The 19,845-nt window shown below is 38.4% G+C and overlaps 6 protein-coding genes across 9 annotated transcripts; 3 read left to right on the forward strand and 3 right to left on the reverse strand.

Annotated features, from left to right (window-relative positions):
• Nucleotides 1-16: 16 nt before the first annotated feature.
• On the forward strand, nt 17-7,414 carry LOC6639997 (epidermal growth factor receptor substrate 15-like 1). Of its 3 annotated transcripts, XM_023181946.2 has the most exons (11): nt 17-322; nt 404-640; nt 709-1,803; nt 1,863-1,952; nt 2,171-2,233; nt 2,421-2,618; nt 2,686-3,129; nt 3,186-3,374; nt 3,442-3,513; nt 5,503-6,055; nt 6,118-7,414. In XM_023181946.2, exons 1-11 carry the CDS (start codon nt 257-259, stop codon nt 6,936-6,938), a joined length of 3,828 nt encoding a protein of 1,275 aa, XP_023037714.1. In that variant the 5' UTR covers nt 17-256; the 3' UTR covers nt 6,939-7,414. The 3 variants fall into 3 exon arrangements, with proteins under 3 accessions (XP_023037714.1, XP_002062944.2, XP_023037716.1); XM_002062908.4 differs by lacking the exon at nt 2,171-2,233 and having other exon boundaries at nt 18-322; XM_023181948.2 differs by lacking the exons at nt 5,503-6,055; nt 6,118-7,414 and adding an exon at nt 4,025-4,117 and having other exon boundaries at nt 22-322.
• Nucleotides 7,415-7,550: 136 nt separating this feature from the next.
• Nucleotides 7,551-9,867, forward strand: LOC6639979 (glutathione S-transferase 1). The gene is made up of 3 exons (XM_015178752.3): nt 7,551-7,603; nt 8,970-9,074; nt 9,142-9,867. The coding sequence occupies exons 2-3, from the start codon at nt 8,980-8,982 to the stop codon at nt 9,716-9,718; spliced, it is 672 nt and encodes a 223-aa protein (XP_015034238.1). The 5' UTR covers nt 7,551-7,603; nt 8,970-8,979; the 3' UTR covers nt 9,719-9,867.
• Nucleotides 9,868-9,872: 5 nt separating this feature from the next.
• LOC6639978 (neuralized-like protein 2) lies at nt 9,873-11,618 on the reverse strand. The gene is made up of 2 exons (XM_002062906.4): nt 10,745-11,618; nt 9,873-10,675 (listed from the first exon to the last, which is right to left on the reverse strand). Exons 1-2 carry the CDS (start codon nt 11,556-11,558, stop codon nt 10,560-10,562), a joined length of 930 nt encoding a protein of 309 aa, XP_002062942.3. The 5' UTR covers nt 11,559-11,618; the 3' UTR covers nt 9,873-10,559.
• Nucleotides 11,619-11,677: 59 nt separating this feature from the next.
• On the forward strand, nt 11,678-12,301 carry LOC6640305. Its single transcript, XM_002062905.4, has 2 exons — nt 11,678-11,874; nt 11,933-12,301. The coding sequence occupies exons 1-2, from the start codon at nt 11,779-11,781 to the stop codon at nt 12,197-12,199; spliced, it is 363 nt and encodes a 120-aa protein (XP_002062941.1). The 5' UTR covers nt 11,678-11,778; the 3' UTR covers nt 12,200-12,301.
• LOC6640111 (suppressor APC domain-containing protein 2) lies at nt 12,212-14,230 on the reverse strand. 2 transcript variants are annotated; one of them, XM_023182119.2, is made up of 3 exons: nt 14,076-14,230; nt 12,674-13,648; nt 12,212-12,614 (listed from the first exon to the last, which is right to left on the reverse strand). In XM_023182119.2, the coding sequence occupies exons 2-3, from the start codon at nt 13,616-13,618 to the stop codon at nt 12,312-12,314; spliced, it is 1,248 nt and encodes a 415-aa protein (XP_023037887.1). In that variant the 5' UTR covers nt 13,619-13,648; nt 14,076-14,230; the 3' UTR covers nt 12,212-12,311. The 2 variants fall into 2 exon arrangements, with proteins under 2 accessions (XP_023037887.1, XP_046866226.1); XM_047010270.1 differs by lacking the exon at nt 14,076-14,230 and having other exon boundaries at nt 12,674-13,790.
• Nucleotides 14,231-14,535: 305 nt separating this feature from the next.
• Nucleotides 14,536-18,816, reverse strand: LOC6640004. Its single transcript, XM_023182144.2, has 4 exons — nt 18,655-18,816; nt 15,800-16,131; nt 15,415-15,732; nt 14,536-15,355 (listed from the first exon to the last, which is right to left on the reverse strand). Exons 1-4 carry the CDS (start codon nt 18,673-18,675, stop codon nt 14,722-14,724), a joined length of 1,305 nt encoding a protein of 434 aa, XP_023037912.1. The 5' UTR covers nt 18,676-18,816; the 3' UTR covers nt 14,536-14,721.
• Nucleotides 18,817-19,845: the final 1,029 nt, after the last annotated feature.

Here is a 19,845-nt window from a genome sequence, read left to right on the forward strand (position 1 = left end):
ATGAAAATTGCTCAATTCATTAATATTTAACAAATTTAAGTGTACATTTATGGCCACAATGTCATCCGTAGCATTGTGAGTGTAAACCGTGGCAACTGACGAGATTAGAAGACCCAAAACTATTGAGCAGGAAACCAGCGCGCGCCTCTCTCTTCTTTATAGAGTTCCGCCCTCCGCCAATAGGAAGAAAAATCGATTTTGATAAGAGGGGCTTACTCGCGTTGTAGTATTTTCGGCTGATTAAATTGATTGAAATATGAATTTGGATTTTGCCAAGGTGTGCGGCAAGCACATAGGCATCTATGAGGCCTACTATAAACAGGTGAGAATTGAAGCAGAGGAGCAGTTTGACAGGATTTTCGTTTTGGTCTTTTGTGCAACCCCTTATTGATTTTTTCCCTAGATTGACCCAAAAGGCACCGGAGGCATTGAGGCCATGACGGCGGCCAAGTTTCTTAAGAAATCCGGACTTAGTGATGTCGTCTTAAGCCGCATTTGGGACTTATCGGATCCAAATGGCAAGGGTTTTCTGGACAAACCGGGTTTCTTTGTGGCCCTCAAATTGGTGTCGCTATCACAGGCTGGTTTGGTGGCCAATATGAATAACATTTATGTGGAGACGGCGAATGCTCCCAAAGTGGTGAGTTTTTGAAAAGCCCAAAATCGTCATGAGGTCATTCTAATTAATCTCTAATTAATTTCGTTCAGGGTGAACTGCCTAAAGTATTGCCGTCTCGAATTCAAACTGTTCCAGTACCCAGTGGCGGTGGGGTGAGCACTGGAGACTGGACCATAAGTGTAATCGATCGCTTGAAATACGAGCAACTATTTGAGTCCCTCAATCCTCAGGCTGGCATGCTTCCGGGCAATAAAGTGAAGGGCGTTTTAATGGACTCGAAGCTGCCAATGAATATATTGGGTACAATTTGGGATCTGGCCGATCAGGATAAGGATGGCAATTTGGATAAGCATGAGTTTATTGTGGCCATGCATTTGGTCTATCAGACTCTGCAAAAGCGCACGGTACCGAGTGTGCTACCTCCTGAGCTTAGGAAGCCAGGTAGTGCTGGTCCGCCGCCTGTCAAACCCGCCATGCCACCACCACCAGCAGCGGCGGCCATGCCGCGTGCACCCAGCGGCGAGGGTTTCGGTGATGGTGGATTTGTGGCCAATTTCCCAAAGGATATTGCTCCGCCGGCAGCCATACCACCTTTGCCCGTGGCTGTGCCACCAATGACACGTATACCGCCAGTTGGAGCAGTCAGTCAGCCACTGATACAAACTGATCCTCTGATACCCATTGGTGCTCCACCCTCGGTGACTGCTAATGCTGATTGGGTGGTTAGTGCTGTGGAAATGAAACGCTTTGAGGATATCTTCCGGCAATCCGACTTGGATAAAGATGGACTCGTTTCTGGCCTAGAAGTGAAGGATATTTTCATGAAATCGGGTATACCTCAGAGGAGTTTGGCCGACATTTGGGCCCTCTGCGACACCAATCAATCGGGAAAACTCACCGTGGAGCAATTCGCTTTGGCCATGTGGTTTGTGGAACGAAAACAACGAGGCATTGATCCGCCCCATGTTCTGAATGCCAATATGGTGCCGCCATCAATGCGTTCTATAGTCTCTGGAGTGGATTTGCAGCCCCAGGAAGCCAAACCGACGTATTCCAATCCCGAACTAGAAATGATATCCAAAGAGATTGAAGAACTAGCTAGAGAACGGCGAGCCCTGGAAACGGAAATAGCACAAAAGGAAGCCGATGTCCGCATTAAGAATGGCGAAGTGCGCAGTCTTCAGGTGAGATAATGCGAAGAATCTTTCTCTCCTAGTTTATCCAATTTAATCTCTAATCATAGAGCGAACTGGACACCTTGACGGCTACACTGAAGCAATTGGAAAATCAACGTGGCGAGGCTCAAAAACGTTTGGATGATCTCCAGGCTCAAGTAGTTATTTTGCACGAATCTTGCTTAGGGTTGCTTGCTTTTCTTTTTCATCTAATATTCAAATTTTTTTATTTTAATTGGGTTTTTGTTTTGATTTTTATTTATTTGATTTGACTTTCCTCTTTCTTTTATATATTATTGGTTTTCATCACTTCCCAATCCTACACATAAAACGTTACTAAAACAAACAAAAAATATATATACAATTATCATCTAAGGTTACACAAAATATGGCCATAATGGCCCATGTAAGTCTTGATATATCCCGCACCAGCAATCAGGTTTGTTTTCAATTCAGTTTCCTTTTTATTTTCCGCATATTTGTTGTAATTGTTGTCTTTGTTTTTCGTTTTGTTTGGCTTTATGTTAATTAGCAATTAGTAAGTTTGTTGTTGTTGTTGTGCGAAATTTGTTAATTAACAGTCGAAATAAGCATTCTTTAATCTCGATTTCTGTTTATTGTTTTAGGTAACCAAAATACGCGATCAGTGCCAGAAACAAGAAGAGACTATCAACGAACAGGAAGGCGAATTGAATGCCAAACGTTCGGAACTACAGAAGCTTAAGGACGAGGAGACATCACTGCAAAAGGAATATGATGACAACAATCGGGAACTTAACAAACTGACCAAACATCTGCAAAATACCCAACTTCAAATAAGCTCGGTAAGAAAACTTAACGTTCTCGCGTGTTTATCTCAATTTAACTCACATTTTTCTATGACAAATTTAGGTGCGCTCCATGGTCACTCAATTGATGGAGACTCAGCGACAAATGACCGATGCCCTGTTGATTTGTCGCGCTGCCATGGAAAATTCAAATGCTGAGCTCGTCTCGGAATATCAATTGAAAATCGAACCGGACTTTGACGACGCACGCAAAACACTGGAAAAGCAAATTGATATACCCAAAGACGATCCATTCGATGAGAATAATAGTGGAGCCGCTAATAAGGCAACTGCCAATGGCTTCGATAGTGATCCGTTCGGAGGAGCCGCCAAACCAACCATCAGCACGGGCTTCGATGACAGTTTCAGTATGTCAAGCGGTTTTGATAGTGGTTTTGATGCCTTTGGACAGAGTGGAACGGCAGCAGGAGGTTTTGGACAAACGCAACGTGATCCATTCGGAGGCGATGCCTTTGGTGGTCACAAAACCAATGCCATAACACCAGAGGTAAAATACGAGAAATGAAATCAAATTGAATTTGTGTTGATTGTGATTATTTATAGCCCGGCAAAGATGACTTTGGGAGCGATCCATTTGCGGCTTTGCATGCTCCGACGGGACAGGGTCAAGTGTTAAGTCCCAATACACAGAAATCAGGTCCACCACCCAGACCAGAGTCACCAAGCCCAGCCTTGCCGCCAAAGAAATCCAAGGTGCCGCCTCCAAGACCAGCTCCACCAAGGGCCAGCCAGGTAATAACTCAAATTTGATTAGTATTAAACAATCTATATAAATTTTTTGTTGTTTGCTTCATTTTAGCCAACAAGTGGTTTTGGAGGAGGTGTAAGCGGAAGCGGGGGATTTGCTGATTTCGATGATTTTGACAATAAGGTTGGTACCACCAATTTCAGTGTACGTTGGGATCGGTGGTAATGCATGCACCACCGCCACCACCACCACCACTCCTCTTCCTTACCACCCCCACCACCCAAATATACCCATCAATCTATAGTTAATCAAAAAAACAAATTCAAAAACCACTTGACACATTTTGATTGTTATATATTTATTGTTTATATTAATAGTTAACACTTAAATTAGCTTTTCCGTCCCAAATTTTTTTATTCTTGTTGTATTCTTTAAGTTTGTAGTTTTGTTCTTGTTTTGCTAACAAACTTACTAACTAAACACAAATAATCAACTAATCATATCCAAACAAAATAAACCTTTCAAATGGCTAATCACAATTGTAGAACTTTTCTTTTCTGTAGTTGATTTAAGACACAAAAACACAAAAATCTCCCTTAAGCCATTAAGCTGAGACTAACTAAGCATTTCTTTTTTGCTCTCTTTATATATCTCTCTCTCTCTCATTCTCTGGCAATTTTCTATATATTTTCAGTGAACATCTTAAGAATAAACCCATTTATACATAATTATCTATAAACTAAAGTACTTACACACATCCCAGACTCACTTACACACACACACACACACACACTTAATCAGTTAATTGAAATTAATTTTTAGCGTATGAAAAACAAACATATACAAGCATATATATATATATATCAGAGTTGGATCAGCATTATTATCATTCCTCCCAGTCAGCTCTTTAGCAGAAATTACTTGCCTAATTAGCTAAATATACTAAATCAATTAAAAAAAGAAAACATCAAAAGCAAATAACAAGCAACGATTTCTTCAAAGTTATTAACTTCAGCTTTATAAACTGTAGACCGATGAGAAATCGTGCCTAAAATCTCTCTAAAAACAAAAAAACAAAACAAAAATTAAACGTTATGTCGTGTTAAATGTAGTCAAAACCAAAAAGCAAATTGTTGTGCAATATCGTATTTTTAATTATATTGTAATTCAAATTTTTGAGTTTTCAATATTTTCAATCAGTGTGTCAGTCAGAATATCAACAATCTGTATCAGTTCTTTTAAGGGTAAAGTTTATTCGAATGCAAGTTGTTTGTTGTTTCTGCATATTGATACTATAAAAACAAAAAAGAAAAACAAAAAAAAAGTAAACAAAAAACGAAACGTTTATAGCAATTATACAGAATAAAGCATATATACTATATAGGGATATATATATGTACAACTGCCGCCGCATATATAGTTCAAATTCGACTTGAAAGTTTTGATAGCTTCTCTCCACAAACACACACACAGACACACACACTCACACAGAAACTATAGATGATAATGGTAAACAGAAAGCTTCCCTAAAAATCATTGATGGATCCTCTTAACTACCTTAAATACCTAACGAAAACAACTTTTGCATTAATTAATTAATAATTGATATCTATGTTCAACATCATTAAATACATATATATGAAATACATATGCATATAAACCAAAAACAAAAATGAAAAAAAAATACAAATGAGAGTTGTAATAAACCAAATTGTAACCATGGACAAAAGTTATTTTAACCCAAAATATTTATTTTAAAATACTCTTGCAATCAATATGAGAAATGGAAAATGTATATAATATAATCAACTTGTTATGACATTATCAATCAATGTAATTGACAATCGTTTTGTTTGATTAGCTCATCTTATGACAAACACTTAACGATTGAATAATAGAAAGATCAAAGATCAAAATGTATAACTTGTTCAGAAATGAGTGTTAATTAAACCTTTTTCAATTTATTGCAAGAGTATACAATTTTCGGCTTAGCCGAATTGATTTCTTGTGGTTGCAGCTTAATTGAAAAAATAGTTAATTAAGAGTTTTTCTTTATTTGTTTTTATTAAGTTTATTTGTTCTTAATTAATTTTCATTTCTTTTAATTTTTTTTTATTCCCCACACTTATGACTCATTTATACACACACACACACATTGAAACACTTAAACAGTTACAAAACATTCCAAATAGCAAAACAGCCACGCCCATAATGCTGCTCGATAGCTTCTCGCTGTTCGAAGATACCCCAAATTCAAGACAAAGTCCAATAATAGCGGCTAGCACATCGACACCATCAACAACATTGCACAATTTGCTACTGACATCATCATCATCAGCATCACCATCAGCCTCCTCATCATTGGCCGCCACTTCCACACTAAATTCCACTGCCACTATGAACACAAGTACCAACACGACCACGACCACAAATAACCAACATTTGTCGCGTTCCAATACACCGCTGCAGACAGGAGGAGTTGGCGTCGGCGTCGGAGCTGGAGGATCGAGTGTATTTGAGGCCTTTGGTCAACCAAAGACAACGACACCAAGTATTATCACTGGACCCACAGACTTTAAAGACGATCCATTCAAAGACTATAGGTATGAGGATCCATTTGACATTAAAGATCCATTTGCCGATGACACCGAAGAAGAGGAAAAGGAGGCAACTGCCGGAGGAGTTGGCAGGAAAAAGAACTTTGCCGAGGACTTTAGCTCAGAGGGTATTTTTTGTCATTTAATTATACTTCGAATCTAAACTAATCCCTAAATTTCTTTTATGCAGATGAAATTGCTTTGGCCAATAACAATCACAACATGATTCCACCCAAATCTGGGACACCTTTGAGCAATGATATCTTACAACAATTTGAGGCCTTCAATTTGAATGCCAGTCCGGCTTTATCGCATCATTCAAGTGCTTCGAACTCAAATTATAAAAAGTCACAAACAGCGCTGGATGCATTTGCTGACTTTGAGGACTTTGCTACAATCACAACAACGACAACAACAGCAGCTAGTGCAACAATAATAACTACAACAACAACAAAGACGAGCAATACGAACAAACTGAATGATTCCTTTTTCGATGCATTTAATGACAATTTTAATCTTAACGGAAACCACTCAACAACAACAACCAACAACAAAATGACATTGGCCAATAATGAACAAATCAATAATAAGAAACTGCAACCAGCGGTTGCATTTGATGCATTTGCAACTGCATCTTCTGGTGGTGTTGGTGGTGGTGCAACCACAATTGCTGCCCCAGTTGTTGCCGCTGATGGGAAACTCTTCAATGCCTTCAATGACAATTTTGATGAAGATGATTGTTTTGGTGTGACAAAAACACAAACAACAACCAAACAATTGGATAATTCTTTTGCTAAATTCGATGCGCATAATTTTTCAAATGATTTTAGTAATTCATTTAACGAACATGGCAGTACCCCCAAGAAAAAGAATAATAATAATAATAATGCGATTGGTGAAAACAAAATTGAACCGAAAGCAACTGAGAAATTCTCAGCTGATTATTCAAAACCCGAAAGTTTTGATGCCGATCTTGAAGAGGCCCTCAAGCGTAGCATGATCGATAATTGAGGTGCTTTTCCATTTTCTTTCTTTTTTGTTTTTTTTCTTCTTCTGGCTCTATATTGTTTAACAAAATGTGAATGTGATGTGTGCATATATAAATATATTTAAAAAAAAAAAAAAAAAGTAACAGAAAATCTCCCCCGAAAAATGCTACCTTGTTAGAACTGTATTTATCTTTATACATTATACCTATATTATAATATATATATATATATACAATATACATTTATTTCGTGCTCAATGGTACTCAGATGTGTGTATGTATGTATGTATGTCTGTATGCCATTGCGGTTAATCCAAAATGCTGGTATTATATTTCATTATTTGATATAATAGTTATCTATATACATATATCTATAATTATATACTCGTAGACTTTAATGCATATATATATGTATGTGTATATACATATATATTACGTTTACACTTGTACCAAAAGTCTCTATGAATAAACGAAGGAATTAACTTGCTCTCACCCATAATAATGCACACCCATACTAATGCAATCCATCCATCTATCTTTCTATCTACCTATGTCTCTATCTAAAGCAGAACTCGCCCCCTGAAATTCTGTCGTTAAGTTTTTTTAGTTACGTTTCCGAGCTCAAAGCGAACGGTCATAGCAGAAATCAAAAAAAAACAAAGCAAAACCACAACAACAAGAAAAAACTGTGAGTGCTCTGAAAGGAAGAGAATGTTGGGGGAGGGGAGTGTGGGGTAGATACACTTACACCCACAAACACATACAGATGCAACTGCATAAGTGCTATAAAAACAAATTGCCGGCAAATACGATGGCGATCTCAGGGCACGATTTTTTTTTTTATTTTCTGTACTTTTCCTATTGCGTTGTGTTTTGGATTTATGTACATGTGTGCTTATGTGATGGGGTGTTGAGATGTGTGTGTGTGTGTTGTGTGTGCCTCACTAATTAAATACATTTTCTAAAGCTCGAGCCCCCCTCCATGTCAAAATTTCTTGTTTGAGAGACTTTTCGAGCGATAACCTGTTGTCGTTAGAGGAAAATTCATCATGTTTCCAGGTGTTTGTTCGGTTTAATTTCATTTATTTATAATTGTATTTGTTTACTGTGTTGCTGATAATGGACTTATCATTTTGTTGTATTAAGCTTTGTTGTTTTGAGGGGGCGGGGGGGTTATCTGATGTTTGGATGACTGAATCGAGTCATAGACGGCTATCAATTCGTTAGACAGAGGCTGCGCTGCTTCAGTCACAGCAGCGAGTGGCAAAGTATTTCACAAGATTTTGCAAGAAATAATGATAAGACGGCTTATAAAAGACATGTATTAAGCTCTCCAAGAACAGTCGTGTCAGTCGAGATCTAAGTAAGAAATCCTTGGAATAAGAAGACATATAAGTTTTGAGATCCGTTTGGGTAGCTCTTAAATCTAATTAAAATTAAAATATTTGACTAGAATTATCCTTCTTAAAGTTTGTAATAGTTAAAAGTTTGTGTTGAGGTAGCTCATAAAAGGATTTGGAATTGAAATTGTCCTTTTAAAGATATCTTTTTGATTAATAGACACCGTTAAGGATATTTTTTTTAAGGTAGGTCTAAAATTTAGAATTTTTATGATTCTTTGTTTCAAATTTTATAAACTGCTTTTGTCCAGGTAAATCTAAATTAATCTAGAATTCAGATTCTGAAAGCTTTTTTAAGTTGTAAATGTTTGATAAGGCAATTTTTGTAAAATTTAGATAAGAAAAGACTAAAATTGAACTTTTAAAATTTAGACTTTAAGGATATTTCTTGAGGTAGGTCAACAATTTTTAATCTTTAAGGCTTTTTGTTTTACATTTTTTCAAGTTCTTATAAGAACTTTAATTTCTTATGAAGATAAGTCTAAACTAATCTAGAATTTGGACTCGGAAAGTTTTTTTAAGTTACAAATATTTGATAAGGCAAGAACTACTTGAATTATTAGATTAACTTAGATATGATAAAAGGCTTTCTTTTTTTGGTTGGGAGCTTAGGAAAACGTGTTTATTTTTTTTTTATTTTTGATTTCTTTACAGTCTTTTAAACATGTCGAAGCCAATCCTTTACTATGCCACCTTAAGTCCTCCCTCCCGGGCTGTTCTACTCACCGCCAAAGCAATTGGTCTTAAACTTGAATTAAGGTAAGTTGAGGCATTCGCCAATTAAGAGTTAGATTTTAATAAATGCATCTAAACGAATCGTTCACAGACCAATTAACCTAATCAAAGGTGAACATTTGACACCAGAATTCATCAAAATGAATCCACAGCATACCATTCCCACGCTACTTGATGGCGATGATACATTGATCGATTCTCATGCCATTTGCGCCTATTTGGTGGAGAAATATGGTAAGGACCAACAGCAATTGTATCCCAAGGATTTGGTGAAACGTGCCAATGTTGATGCTCGTTTGCATTTGGATTCGGGTCATCTGTTTGCTCGTCTTCGTTTCCTCTACGAGCCCATTTTGTATTATGGTTCGACAGATTGCTCAATTGATAAGATTGCCTATATACAGAAATGTTATGAAATATTGGAGAATTTCCTCAAGGATCAACCATATTTGTGTGGCAATGAGTTGACCATTGCTGATTTCTGTTGTGCAGCCACAGTGACATCCGTGAATGATGCAGCACCCATTGATGAGTTTAAATTCCCCAAAGTGTTGGCCTGGTTGAAATTGTTGGCCCAATTACCCTACTACAAGGAGATCAATGAAACTGGTGCCGAAGAACTAAAGACTATTTTCAAGGATAAGCTCGCTGCGAATCGCGGCAAGTAGAGGGTTTAGATGAATGGATGTCATTTATATAATATATGAACCTATAACTACACCTTTATATATAGACACAGACACTTGCAATATGATGGCACACACACACACACACACACTGATACACACACTTGCAATAAAAACGTTTAGTTTATAAATTCTATATTGTTTTATTTTTCGATTTGTTTATTTAATAGAAGTATTTGTAGGCTTAACTTACATGTAGCAACAATTTACTTAACTTTAATGGAAACGAAACACTATATAAAGGCATGGGCTGTGTTTCTGGGCTGAGTTACCTAATAATAATAGCATAAAAAAAAAACAAATTTGTTGGAAAAAAAAAACAAGGAAAATTGTCAGAGGGAAATGTCTTTTACAATCAAATACAACTAATGGGTTTTTGCGCTGAAATAAGGGCTACATCTTAAATAAGTATTCGAATATATATATATTTCTCACTACTTTGGAACTTCAACTGAATGTTCGTAATTTTCGCACATTTTCTACTATGTTCATTAACATAGCCGTGTCTCTTATGAACTGGGTGAAACAGAAAAAAGGTAATTTTGTTTGTTAGTTTATAAAAGATATATAATATCTACAGAACGAAAAAGTTAATACAAAGGGCTAGTGCGGCGTCTGTCTTGTATATATATATATATACATATATAGAGTCAATGAATTGAAGTGCCCAGTTGCTGCTCTATAAAATATATATAAATATATATGGTTAAACAGACTATCACGTCGTATGCACATGCACACATACACACACACACACACACTTGCATACAATCTATTACATAGAGTCACTCTGGTGTGCAGGCATGTCTGTGTGTGTGTGTTCCTAATCTCGGCGCAGTAGGAATCGTTTTATGCTCTCAGGCAGCGGCAACAATGTAATGGAGGCCGCTGTGAAACTCTCCAAGATGACATTACGACAAGCGCTTTGCAAGGACAAAACTGAAAGAAGCCAATTAATTAGAATTAAAAACCATTCTATTCGATATATATTCATGGGGCGGCACTCACTTCCCTCCAATTGTATGATCCGTATCTGTTTAGTGGTGCCATATACATCGATGACCACATAGAGAGGTGAACGATTGAGTGGAATGTCTCTGGAAACGGGACCCTTATCCACGCCATTGATTATAAAGTGCAATTCACCCTTGGTGGCATCTGTCTCTGTGGGCACATAGATGATGCCGATGCGTGAGCCTCTGTCCGTAAGCAGGATATCCGAATTGCCATTGTCCATGGCCGGTCGGAGTAGTCTTTTGGGCAGCAAACCGCGGGGCGTTCGTACATGTGTGGCATCGCCGAGAAGACTTTGTGAGTTCCGTGCGGGTCGTGACAGAGGCTCGTACTCATCTTCCTCGTTGGGGTCCTCATGACGCTGGCGTTGATTCATATCAAATTTGGATAAAGGATATATCCAACTATTGCCTAAATTGGCCAAGTCCGGTAAAGCAAAGTGCGGCAGGCCACCGGTTCGTGTGCCAATCACATTTGGTGTCAGCTCTGTCAATCCCAGTCGCATATGTCCCGACCAGCCGCGTTCGATTTTCTCAATCTCCACAAGGAAAATGTCTCCCGGTGCCAGTGGGCGTTCCGAGAATGTTAATGCATCCGCAAAGCTGGCCCGTCTATATGCCACAGTTGCATCGTCGTCCAGTTGTATATTTGAGCCATGATACGGATGAAAGCGGCATAGTTGTCTTTTGTAATTGTAGTTCGTGCTATTGGTTCCGCCCACACCCACGATTCCGTCGTCATCCGCCTCGGCCTCCTGGGCCAGAGGGATGTGGGCGTGATGGACAGCCCGTTCATTAGCGGCTTCCATCTTTCGTGGAAATTGTTAGTAAATGTTGTTGTTTTTGTTCCTCCTTGATTTAATCTTACTCGATAAGTCGATAGGCAGAAAACAGCTGATAGTCGATATGGAGCTGCCAGATTAACCACATGTGGGCATTTGGCAACACTGCTTACCAAAACACACGGAATTCACGTAACGAAACATTTTTAATTGAATTTCCTTCGATTTTTTGACTGAAAGTCCAAGAATGCGTATTCCTGGAGCGCTATATGCGGCCCGTGGCCGAGCCCCACAGAACGAGAAGGAAGTGCCATTCCAGGAAATACTCCCCCTGCGCCTCAAGGTAAGACCGGTTGAAATGTTTTGATAATCCGACTTGATTCCCTCTTCTCCTCATGCAGAACACAGTTAGTGGAAAGGCTGATTCGGGTTCGGATGTGGCATGCCTCCAGGAGATGGGTGTGCTCTTTGCCTGCCTCAAGGACAACGAGTTTGTGGAGAAATACTGCGATAAGGAGATCAGCAGGTTCCAAAAGTGCTACAAGGTCTACATGGATCGGAAATTTGAGGCCAAGAAAACCGTCAATCAAGGCATTGTCCAGCCTGGCAGCAATTTGAACTACAAGCAACTAAACAAATATATGCGAAGGTTTCCGAATCCCCAGTAGATACCCTCGCAGTTAATTGTTGTTGAGTCATTTAATAATCATAATTATAGGTACACTATGTACAATAACTGAACCAGTAAAGATCGTTTCTATACCGCCTAATCCTAGATTCCTAATATACGACATCAGCATCGCCTAGACCGGCAGAAGATTGACTCACAGGCGATGGCTGACTGAGCACAAAGTTAGACATGGCACGTAAATTGTGATCATAGAGATCGGACAGAAGTGGTGACTTGTTCTCTCGTCGTCCTGCTACTCCTCTACCCAAGAGATCGGGCAGCGCCAAATTAATATGAAGCGGATAGCCGCCATGCTCCCAGGTATCGGTTAGAATGGCTAGACTTCGATTCGCCTCCAAGACACGGGCACGTTGGAAATTCAAACGCTCCTGCTGCAGTTCTGACCATTGCTCCTGCAAAGAAAAAGGCATTTTAAATCGCCAAATCGGCTGGTATATAGATCCAGACTTACAAATCTATTGCCCAAGCGTCCGAAATACTTGATCTGCTCTTGGATATTGAACACTTGTTGCATATACCAATCCCTAGCCTTCTCAACACCTTCCAGACCAAAGAGTAAAAGCTCTCGCTGCTCTTCCAGCTGCTTCATCCTTTTTAGCATATTGTAATCGATTCCATGTTGGAGTGTATGTCTACGGGATTCACGTCGCTTGCTATTTATCTTCTTGGGAGGCAGGGCTAGGCCCCAGTCTGTAGCCGATGCCGAGGCTGATGAAGATCCACCATCTGCCGAGCCGCGATGCTCGAACTTTTGCTTGACATCCACATCACGATCTCGTTCCCGATCACGTTCATTGCTCAGCATATTCAATTGCCAGTTTTGCAAGGCATGACGAATATCCGCTTTGGCTACCACCTGACGCGGAGGCTTTGGTGGTGGCGCCGGAGAACTGTATTCCATCTCTGGCCCGGGACTTAATGGCACTTGTGAACGGGGACGCACTTTGGCCAAAGGAGCTGCTGCTGTCACCACATTATTATCCAACTGTGGAGCAGATGGTGGCCTCAGAGATTTCGTTAGCTTTTCATTTGTATGAAGCTGATGCTGCTGCTGCTGTTGTTGTTGTTGTTGTTGCTGTTGATTTCTTAATAAGCATAATTTTAATCCGGCACAGAAACGATCGAATGAAAGCAAACCACAACTAGGAGTAACACGACGTAAAGAGTCAAGGACTCCTCTTGGTAAACCCTTTGAGCCATCATCTTGCCAGCCCTTTTCAATATCCGCAAATCTCACATAACCACTTTGCTTATCATCCAGAATATCAAATAATTTCTTCATCGATAAAACAAATTGTTTGGGCAATGCATCCATATCCAAAGCATTTGCTGATCCCTCACTGGAGCTGGTTGTGTTTAAGGCCAACATACTGGAGCTATTCTGGCCACGCAACATCTCTTTGGACTTGAAATTGGGTCTTGGTCTCTAAAAAAATGAAACAGGGAAAGTGTGTCTATATGTAGATTAGGCTTAACAAAAAAAATTTCGCCCACACTGATTTTTGAATATTCATTAAAAAAAAAAAACTCATTTGCATTAGCAGCAAAAACTGAAGATGATTTTTAAGAAAAAACAAACAATGTCATAAAAAATTCCCAGGCACAAAAAAAACTTTATTCTTTGAAGATGGTTTTCAAAAACGGAACAGAAAAAAAGTTTGTAATTTTTACACAACATTTTTACGACAAAAACGATTCACAAATTATAAATATTATTAGAAAATTGAATTTATTGAGTTTTTTATTTTCAAAGTAATGTAGAATCCATATAAAACCCGGCTCTTAATATTTTTAGACAATTTTCTAAGAACATTTTCCAAACAAATTGTAAAGCAAACTTCCATTTGACTCACTCGTTTTCTGTATGATGCGGAAAAGATTGGCTGGCAAGTAATTGTCAGCCTTTTTGAGGCCGTTCGTCAAGGTATTTCGCACAATTTTTGCACCTATGGAAATGTTGCTACAATATTGTGGAGCAGCTCTAGCTAAACTAAATGCAATTGAGGGGGGACACAAGACACAACACAAGCCACAACCAAAACCAAAACACAAAATAAAATTCAAACCCAACCGACTGGTTATGAAGACACTGCACACACAAGCAACTGGTTAGACTGATGCCCCCCTCAAAGAGGGAGATGGGGTAAAGGGGAAGAGTTAGACAGGTTTTTGTTTTTGGGATTTGCTTTTGGTGGATCACTAACACACAGACACACACACACATTCGGAAAGGTAGAAGAGTATTGAGACCGTGGTTTAAAATTATAGCAGAAATATTTTGTTTATTTATGAGTAGAAAAAATTGTTATTCAGTCAAAGATATATATAGTGCCTTAAATTATAATATTAAATTGAACTGCAAACTCTGCGCATTCCTCTCCAGCTTAAAGGTGGCTGCTGTGATCTAAAGGGATTGCTAGAATGAGCATTTCATCTGGATGATTTCCGTTTTTTTCATTCTCAACTATTAGCTAAAAATTAACTTAGTTTTTGGCCACCTCACAAATCGGCCACCGACTTTCGGCGCACATATTTGGCAAAGTAATCGGGACGCCAGCACTTGCAGGAGCCGGGAATCAAGAACCAATCGTAATAGAGTCGCACCTGGAAGCAGCCCAACTCATCATGACCATCGCAATGGGCATCCGGTGTCGAGGCTTGGGAATTGCCAGCAGCGCCAGATGAAGTGCCATCGGAGGCGGTGGCCACGCCAGCACGTTTCTGCAAATACTGTTGATATGCCTGGAAATCCTGAACGGATGGAGTCTGCGGTGTTGTCGAACTGATGGGCACAGTGTCCTCGGCATTGGGATAGAAGATTTCGGCCACCAGTAGACTAACCCAACGTGGAGAGGACAAACAGCCGCCATCGAGATAATGACAACGAGCCTGAATGCAGCGGGTAACCTCAACGGTTTGGGTGAAGTAGCCCTCGTAGGGGATCTGGACAACATAGCGCCAGGCTCCCTGATAGTTCTTGGCAAAAACTGGTGTGGCATATTCCACCTTGGCGGGGCAGGGGGTCGGTGGCCCCTCATACCGTATGGGACCAACTTCCTCGCGACGCTCGGCCGTGGGAGCTGGGACAGCAGGACTAGAGTCACCCTGAATAGCCCTATAGAGAGTGCAGAAACTGCAGAAAGAAATGGATTAGCAAGGGACACCAGAATCTATTCAATCTATCAATCTTACACTCCGCCGCCATCACAGAATTTCCGTGGTTTGCGCTCTTCCGCTGCCCGACGTTGTTGCTGCTCCTGCTGATGATTGCGCTGCTCCTCATCTAGGGCAGGATCAAAGTAACTATACTCATTGTTCTCCACACTCTCCGGCACACTGCGTCGTATGCGTGTAGAAGTCGTTGGATAATGACGATCTATATTATTGTTATCCAATTGTTCCACTGGCTCATCTCGTATGATTTGAGTGACCTTGGGCAGAGTGTCATCCGCTTTCAAAACGGGCAAAGTTTTGGACAGGAATTTCAATGTCTGATTACGGATGAGTTCACTGTGTGATTTGTGTGTGTGAAATAATGAGAATCGAAGTAAGCAAAGGACATGACATTGGCACTTACAAAGGATACGGTTCACCCAGGACATTTTGACCCAGAGGATTTTTGGGTATTTGTCCCTTGTTCAAATCGCCGCAAATATTATGCACAGACACTGCGGATTTTCTGCCAGCAGCCACATCCTTGCAGTCCACATTCACAAAGGTGTATGGCGGTGGACGTACACGAGGTGGCACAGCATTTGGTGACTCCACAAAGGCATAATAACCCTCCGGTGGTTGCTCCTCGCCGCCAACATCTGGTTGTTGTTGTTGCTGCTGTTGGTTCGCTTGCTGTGGCGACTGCTGCTGCTGCTGCACTCCAAAGTGGGACAACAACAGAAAGCTGATGATTTTCTAAAAACAAAAACAACAAAGAGAAGAAAAAAAAACAGTGGTAAAAGGGGCAACCTTAGGCGATATTCAAATGTGTGTATATACCCTGCATTTAAAGGGTATAAGTGTTTACTTATGATCTCCATTACGAAGAGTCTGTCCATGCCAAAAGTTGCTTAAAATTGCTACTAAAAGAGACTACGGGATTGGATTTATCAGTAATGCCGCCTTGGGTAGTGTATTGCCCTTCTTTCATATCTTTAATGCCAATTTCCAAGCCTGTTCAGTGATTATCAAAAGTAAGACGTTATCATATTCATATTTCATATTAGAATTTTATACTTAAATTTCAAAGTTTTTGAGGTGATATATTGATCAAAAAGACTCGAATTTAAGATATATTTAAGTAAGTAAATATCAATTCCAAGAAAGCGATTTCAAAACGATAAACGAAATATAGCTCTGATTAAATTTCAACGTGTTTGAATGTCCCTTCATTTTCTTGGAGTGGATATTGAAATCTTTTTTCATTTCCAACAAAGTTTCGAATTTCAGATTTGTTTAGAAATAGGAATTGAAAAAAGATTTGAATATCCACTCCAAGAAGTTGATGCCAACACGAAAAGGATAGCTTTGATTGGGTCATAAAGAATTGGTAAGAATCTGATGGGTCTTAGATGCATTTCTGAGGCTTAAAAAAGATTTCATTTAAGACTACATAAAAGTCTCCATGGATTTTAAGCACTTTTGAGGCTAAGAAAAGATTTAATTTTAAAATTTTATATATTGATTGATCTCTTAAGATTTAACTTTAAAATTTTATATAGTCTCTAAGGGATTGATTTCCAAAGATTTAATTTTAAAATTTTATGTCGAAAAAGGGTAAGGCCATTCCTTAGATTTTGACATCAGAGATCTTAAAAACAAAAATATACTAAAAGTTTTACAAGAAATCACGGTTTTCTTCTTTGGAGACAATCTTATATCTACTTATATTTCATTAGGAATATCTAATTATATACCTTATCAAACAAAAACGATAGCCAAAAAGAACACCAACTTTTATATTTCCTTTGTTAATAAGTTAAAATTAAGAGAAACATCGACTTTAAGAAATAAGGATAGCTATTAAAAAAAGTTGCCTAAAAAATCCAAGTGACCAGCTGATTGGAAATGTCCCAAAGTGGTGGACAAGTTAAACCAAGTCGACAAAATTTATAAATTATAATCCTCTTCTTCCCGAATGTAGGGTATTTTAAAGTCAGTTCATGGATATGACATCCGCTGATTTTGTTGTGTGTTTTATGATCGACTAGGCGAAAAAAAATTATGCATAAAGAACGCACATAAATCAAATTAATTGCCCCACCGAGCAGAGCACAGCAGAGTGGAATGGTATGGAATGGAGTAGCTAGCAGTCTGAATGGTCAGGCATTGTCTGGCTATTGAGAAGAAAGAAATGCTCTCAGTCTGAAGTTATTTGGCGAAAGCGCGAAAGTTTCAAAAAATAAAAAAAAAACAAAATAAACAAAACTGGTAATGGAGAAGGGGGGGGAAGTAGAAGACTTTTGCATCTGCAGCTCTTATTGTTAAGGCACTTGAAAATTAATCATACAACAACAACAACAGCAACAAAAATAAGAAAAACTTTCCCTGAAATTCTGAACTGAACTGAATGAAATCAAAAGTTGAAGAAGACTTTTCTTCTCAGAGAGAAAGATTCAGGTAGAGATTCGGGTCAAGTCAAGTGGCATTGTGTGGTGGGCGGATTTTTCTGGCAGTCATGGTTAATTATGCCAGACAAGTCTCACTTGCTATCTCTCTCTCTTTCTTTCTTCCCCCTAGTGTCAACTTCTTCTCCATTGTATTTCATGGATGCGGGTGCTTGGAATGCCAAACAAAAGCCACAAATATGTGAAATTGGGTCAAAGCTAACCAATTCTTTACTTTGTTTCTTAGTCTTTTCATATTTGTGAGTTGTTTATTCTAATGAGTTGCGTTTCCCTCGTTTTAGAGAGATGTTTTAAGTATGTTGGCATTAGCATAAGTAAATAATACCGAAATATTTTTTATACTAAATTGCATTGCAAATTGACCGCATTCCCGCATCCGTAAATCTATGTGCCATTCCCACTAACCAAGAACAAGTCGAAGAACCGCTTTGAAAATTGTGTTCTAAATACGTTCTCTTGGCGCTAACGGGAAAGCTGTCGAGCAGAAAAAAAAAAAATAAATTCTATATATATACGACAAAAAAAAAAATTGTACATAATGATCGCAAGCGACACACGAACTTGCTTGCTGCAAGAGATTGGTCTGCCCCGTCACTTTAATTCATTAGCATGTCCATGTCCAAGTCCGAGTCCATATACCAACGGCTAATAGCGGATAGCAAGTTCTTCTTGTTGCTCTAGAATCTCTTGGCCATATTATACAGTTAGCACATTGCGAAACAAATGACTTGGGCAACGAACTTGACTTAGCAAAGAACAAAAAGAACAGAAGAAACAAAAAAATTGGTGGCGGGGGGCAACAAAAACTTACCAACAAAAGGCGATAATCCATTCTAACTAAACACACTTGTTGCCTTTGCCTCTTCACTTTCAAGTGAATTATAAACACTGGATTTTATTTTCCTTTTTTCTTTTCTTTTTTTTGTTGTGGCAACAAAAACGATCCGTCAAATGCAACAACTGAACTGAAACTGAAGAGGCCAGTCACGGCCATCAAACGTTGAACCTCTTGGCCTGGTCGCAAGAAAGTGGAAAGAAAGCTTTACCTTGAATATTTTTGTAATATTTTCCCACAAGAACTACCTGTGTGACGGAGCGAGAGAGAGAGAGCGAGGGATTTTCTCTCTAGTTTGATATCTTTAACAATTGTGTAGTCTACTTTTAAGCATGCCATTTCAGCGACTTCACTTAACTCAAAGTTAATATTTTATGGTTAAAGTTTAATAAGTGAAGTCTCTTAAAACATGTTTTAACTGTGCGGCGTTCAAAATTATTCAGAATTGCTGCCTACATTTCCAAGATAAACATTTAACAAGTTGCCTTCCTTTTTAACACCTTTAAAAACGTCAAATTATTGTTAAATAGGGAAAAGGAACTCTAGACTAAAAGCAACAAACATTTTCTAATTCTAATGCCAAAATATGCTTTCAAACTATTTAGTGGGATACAAGGGATAGCTAAAAGTTCATATCAGGAAAAGGGAAAATTTCAGAAATATTATCCCTTGTTTTTTTGTCAATTTTCAAAAGATTTCACATTGAATTTCCAGAATTTAACGCCAAAGCTTAGCAAAATTTTATAGCTATTACTTTTTAAAAATGATCCAAAAGCTAATTGATAATAAAGTTTACAAAGTTTTCCAAATGAATTCAACTTCATTCAAGATTAAATTGTTAATTGTATTTGGTTTCTTTTTTGTAATATATTGTTTTTATTTCAAAATCGTATTTCATATCCAACAAATTTTTCAATGAACATTACACATTGTTTTATCGCCTCATTACGATTAAATGAAGTAATTCGGAAATTTTCCTCGACACATTATCGTTTACATACAAACACATCTCGATTTACTCTGTATATAAGTATAATATAGTATGTACGTATATATTTTGTTTTTTTTTTTTGTATATATAATCATGTTTATCGTTTTTGTATAATAAAGTATACATTATGCAAAAAACAATGTTTCTTTTTGTTTACTTTTGGTTTAATGCTTTGC

Source organism: Drosophila willistoni, assembly GCF_018902025.1.
Source record: "Drosophila willistoni isolate 14030-0811.24 chromosome 2L unlocalized genomic scaffold, UCI_dwil_1.1 Seg196, whole genome shotgun sequence".
Classification (NCBI taxonomy): Eukaryota; Metazoa; Arthropoda; class Insecta; order Diptera; family Drosophilidae; genus Drosophila; species Drosophila willistoni.

Bases quoted from the DNA above. Each gene is read 5' to 3' on its own strand.
- LOC6639997 (XM_023181946.2), top strand. From the start codon at position 257: ATGAATTTGGATTTTGCCAAGGTGTGCGGCAAGCACATAGGCATCTAT. The intron at 323-403 runs GTGAGAATTGAA...TTTTTTCCCTAG, and splicing joins ATGAGGCCTACTATAAACAG to ATTGACCCAAAAGGCACCGG. The intron at 1,804-1,862 runs GTGAGATAATGC...CTCTAATCATAG, and splicing joins GCGAAGTGCGCAGTCTTCAG to AGCGAACTGGACACCTTGAC.
- LOC6639979 (XM_015178752.3), top strand. From the start codon at position 8,980: ATGTCGAAGCCAATCCTTTACTATGCCACCTTAAGTCCTCCCTCCCGG. The intron at 9,075-9,141 runs GTAAGTTGAGGC...AATCGTTCACAG, and splicing joins GGTCTTAAACTTGAATTAAG to ACCAATTAACCTAATCAAAG.
- LOC6639978 (XM_002062906.4), bottom strand. From the start codon at position 11,558: ATGGAAGCCGCTAATGAACGGGCTGTCCATCACGCCCACATCCCTCTG. The intron at 10,676-10,744 runs GTGAGTGCCGCC...GGCTTCTTTCAG, and splicing joins GATCATACAATTGGAGGGAA to TTTTGTCCTTGCAAAGCGCT.
- LOC6640305 (XM_002062905.4), top strand. From the start codon at position 11,779: ATGCGTATTCCTGGAGCGCTATATGCGGCCCGTGGCCGAGCCCCACAG. The intron at 11,875-11,932 runs GTAAGACCGGTT...CTCCTCATGCAG, and splicing joins TACTCCCCCTGCGCCTCAAG to AACACAGTTAGTGGAAAGGC.
- LOC6640111 (XM_023182119.2), bottom strand. From the start codon at position 13,618: ATGTTGCGTGGCCAGAATAGCTCCAGTATGTTGGCCTTAAACACAACC. The intron at 12,615-12,673 runs GTAAGTCTGGAT...TTTTCTTTGCAG, and splicing joins GACGCTTGGGCAATAGATTT to GAGCAATGGTCAGAACTGCA.
- LOC6640004 (XM_023182144.2), bottom strand. From the start codon at position 18,675: ATGGATTATCGCCTTTTGTTG. The intron at 16,132-18,654 runs GTAAGTTTTTGT...TTTTGTTTTTAG, and splicing joins TGGATTATCGCCTTTTGTTG to AAAATCATCAGCTTTCTGTT. The intron at 15,356-15,414 runs GTAAGATTGATA...TTCTTTCTGCAG, and splicing joins TTCTGTGATGGCGGCGGAGT to TTTCTGCACTCTCTATAGGG.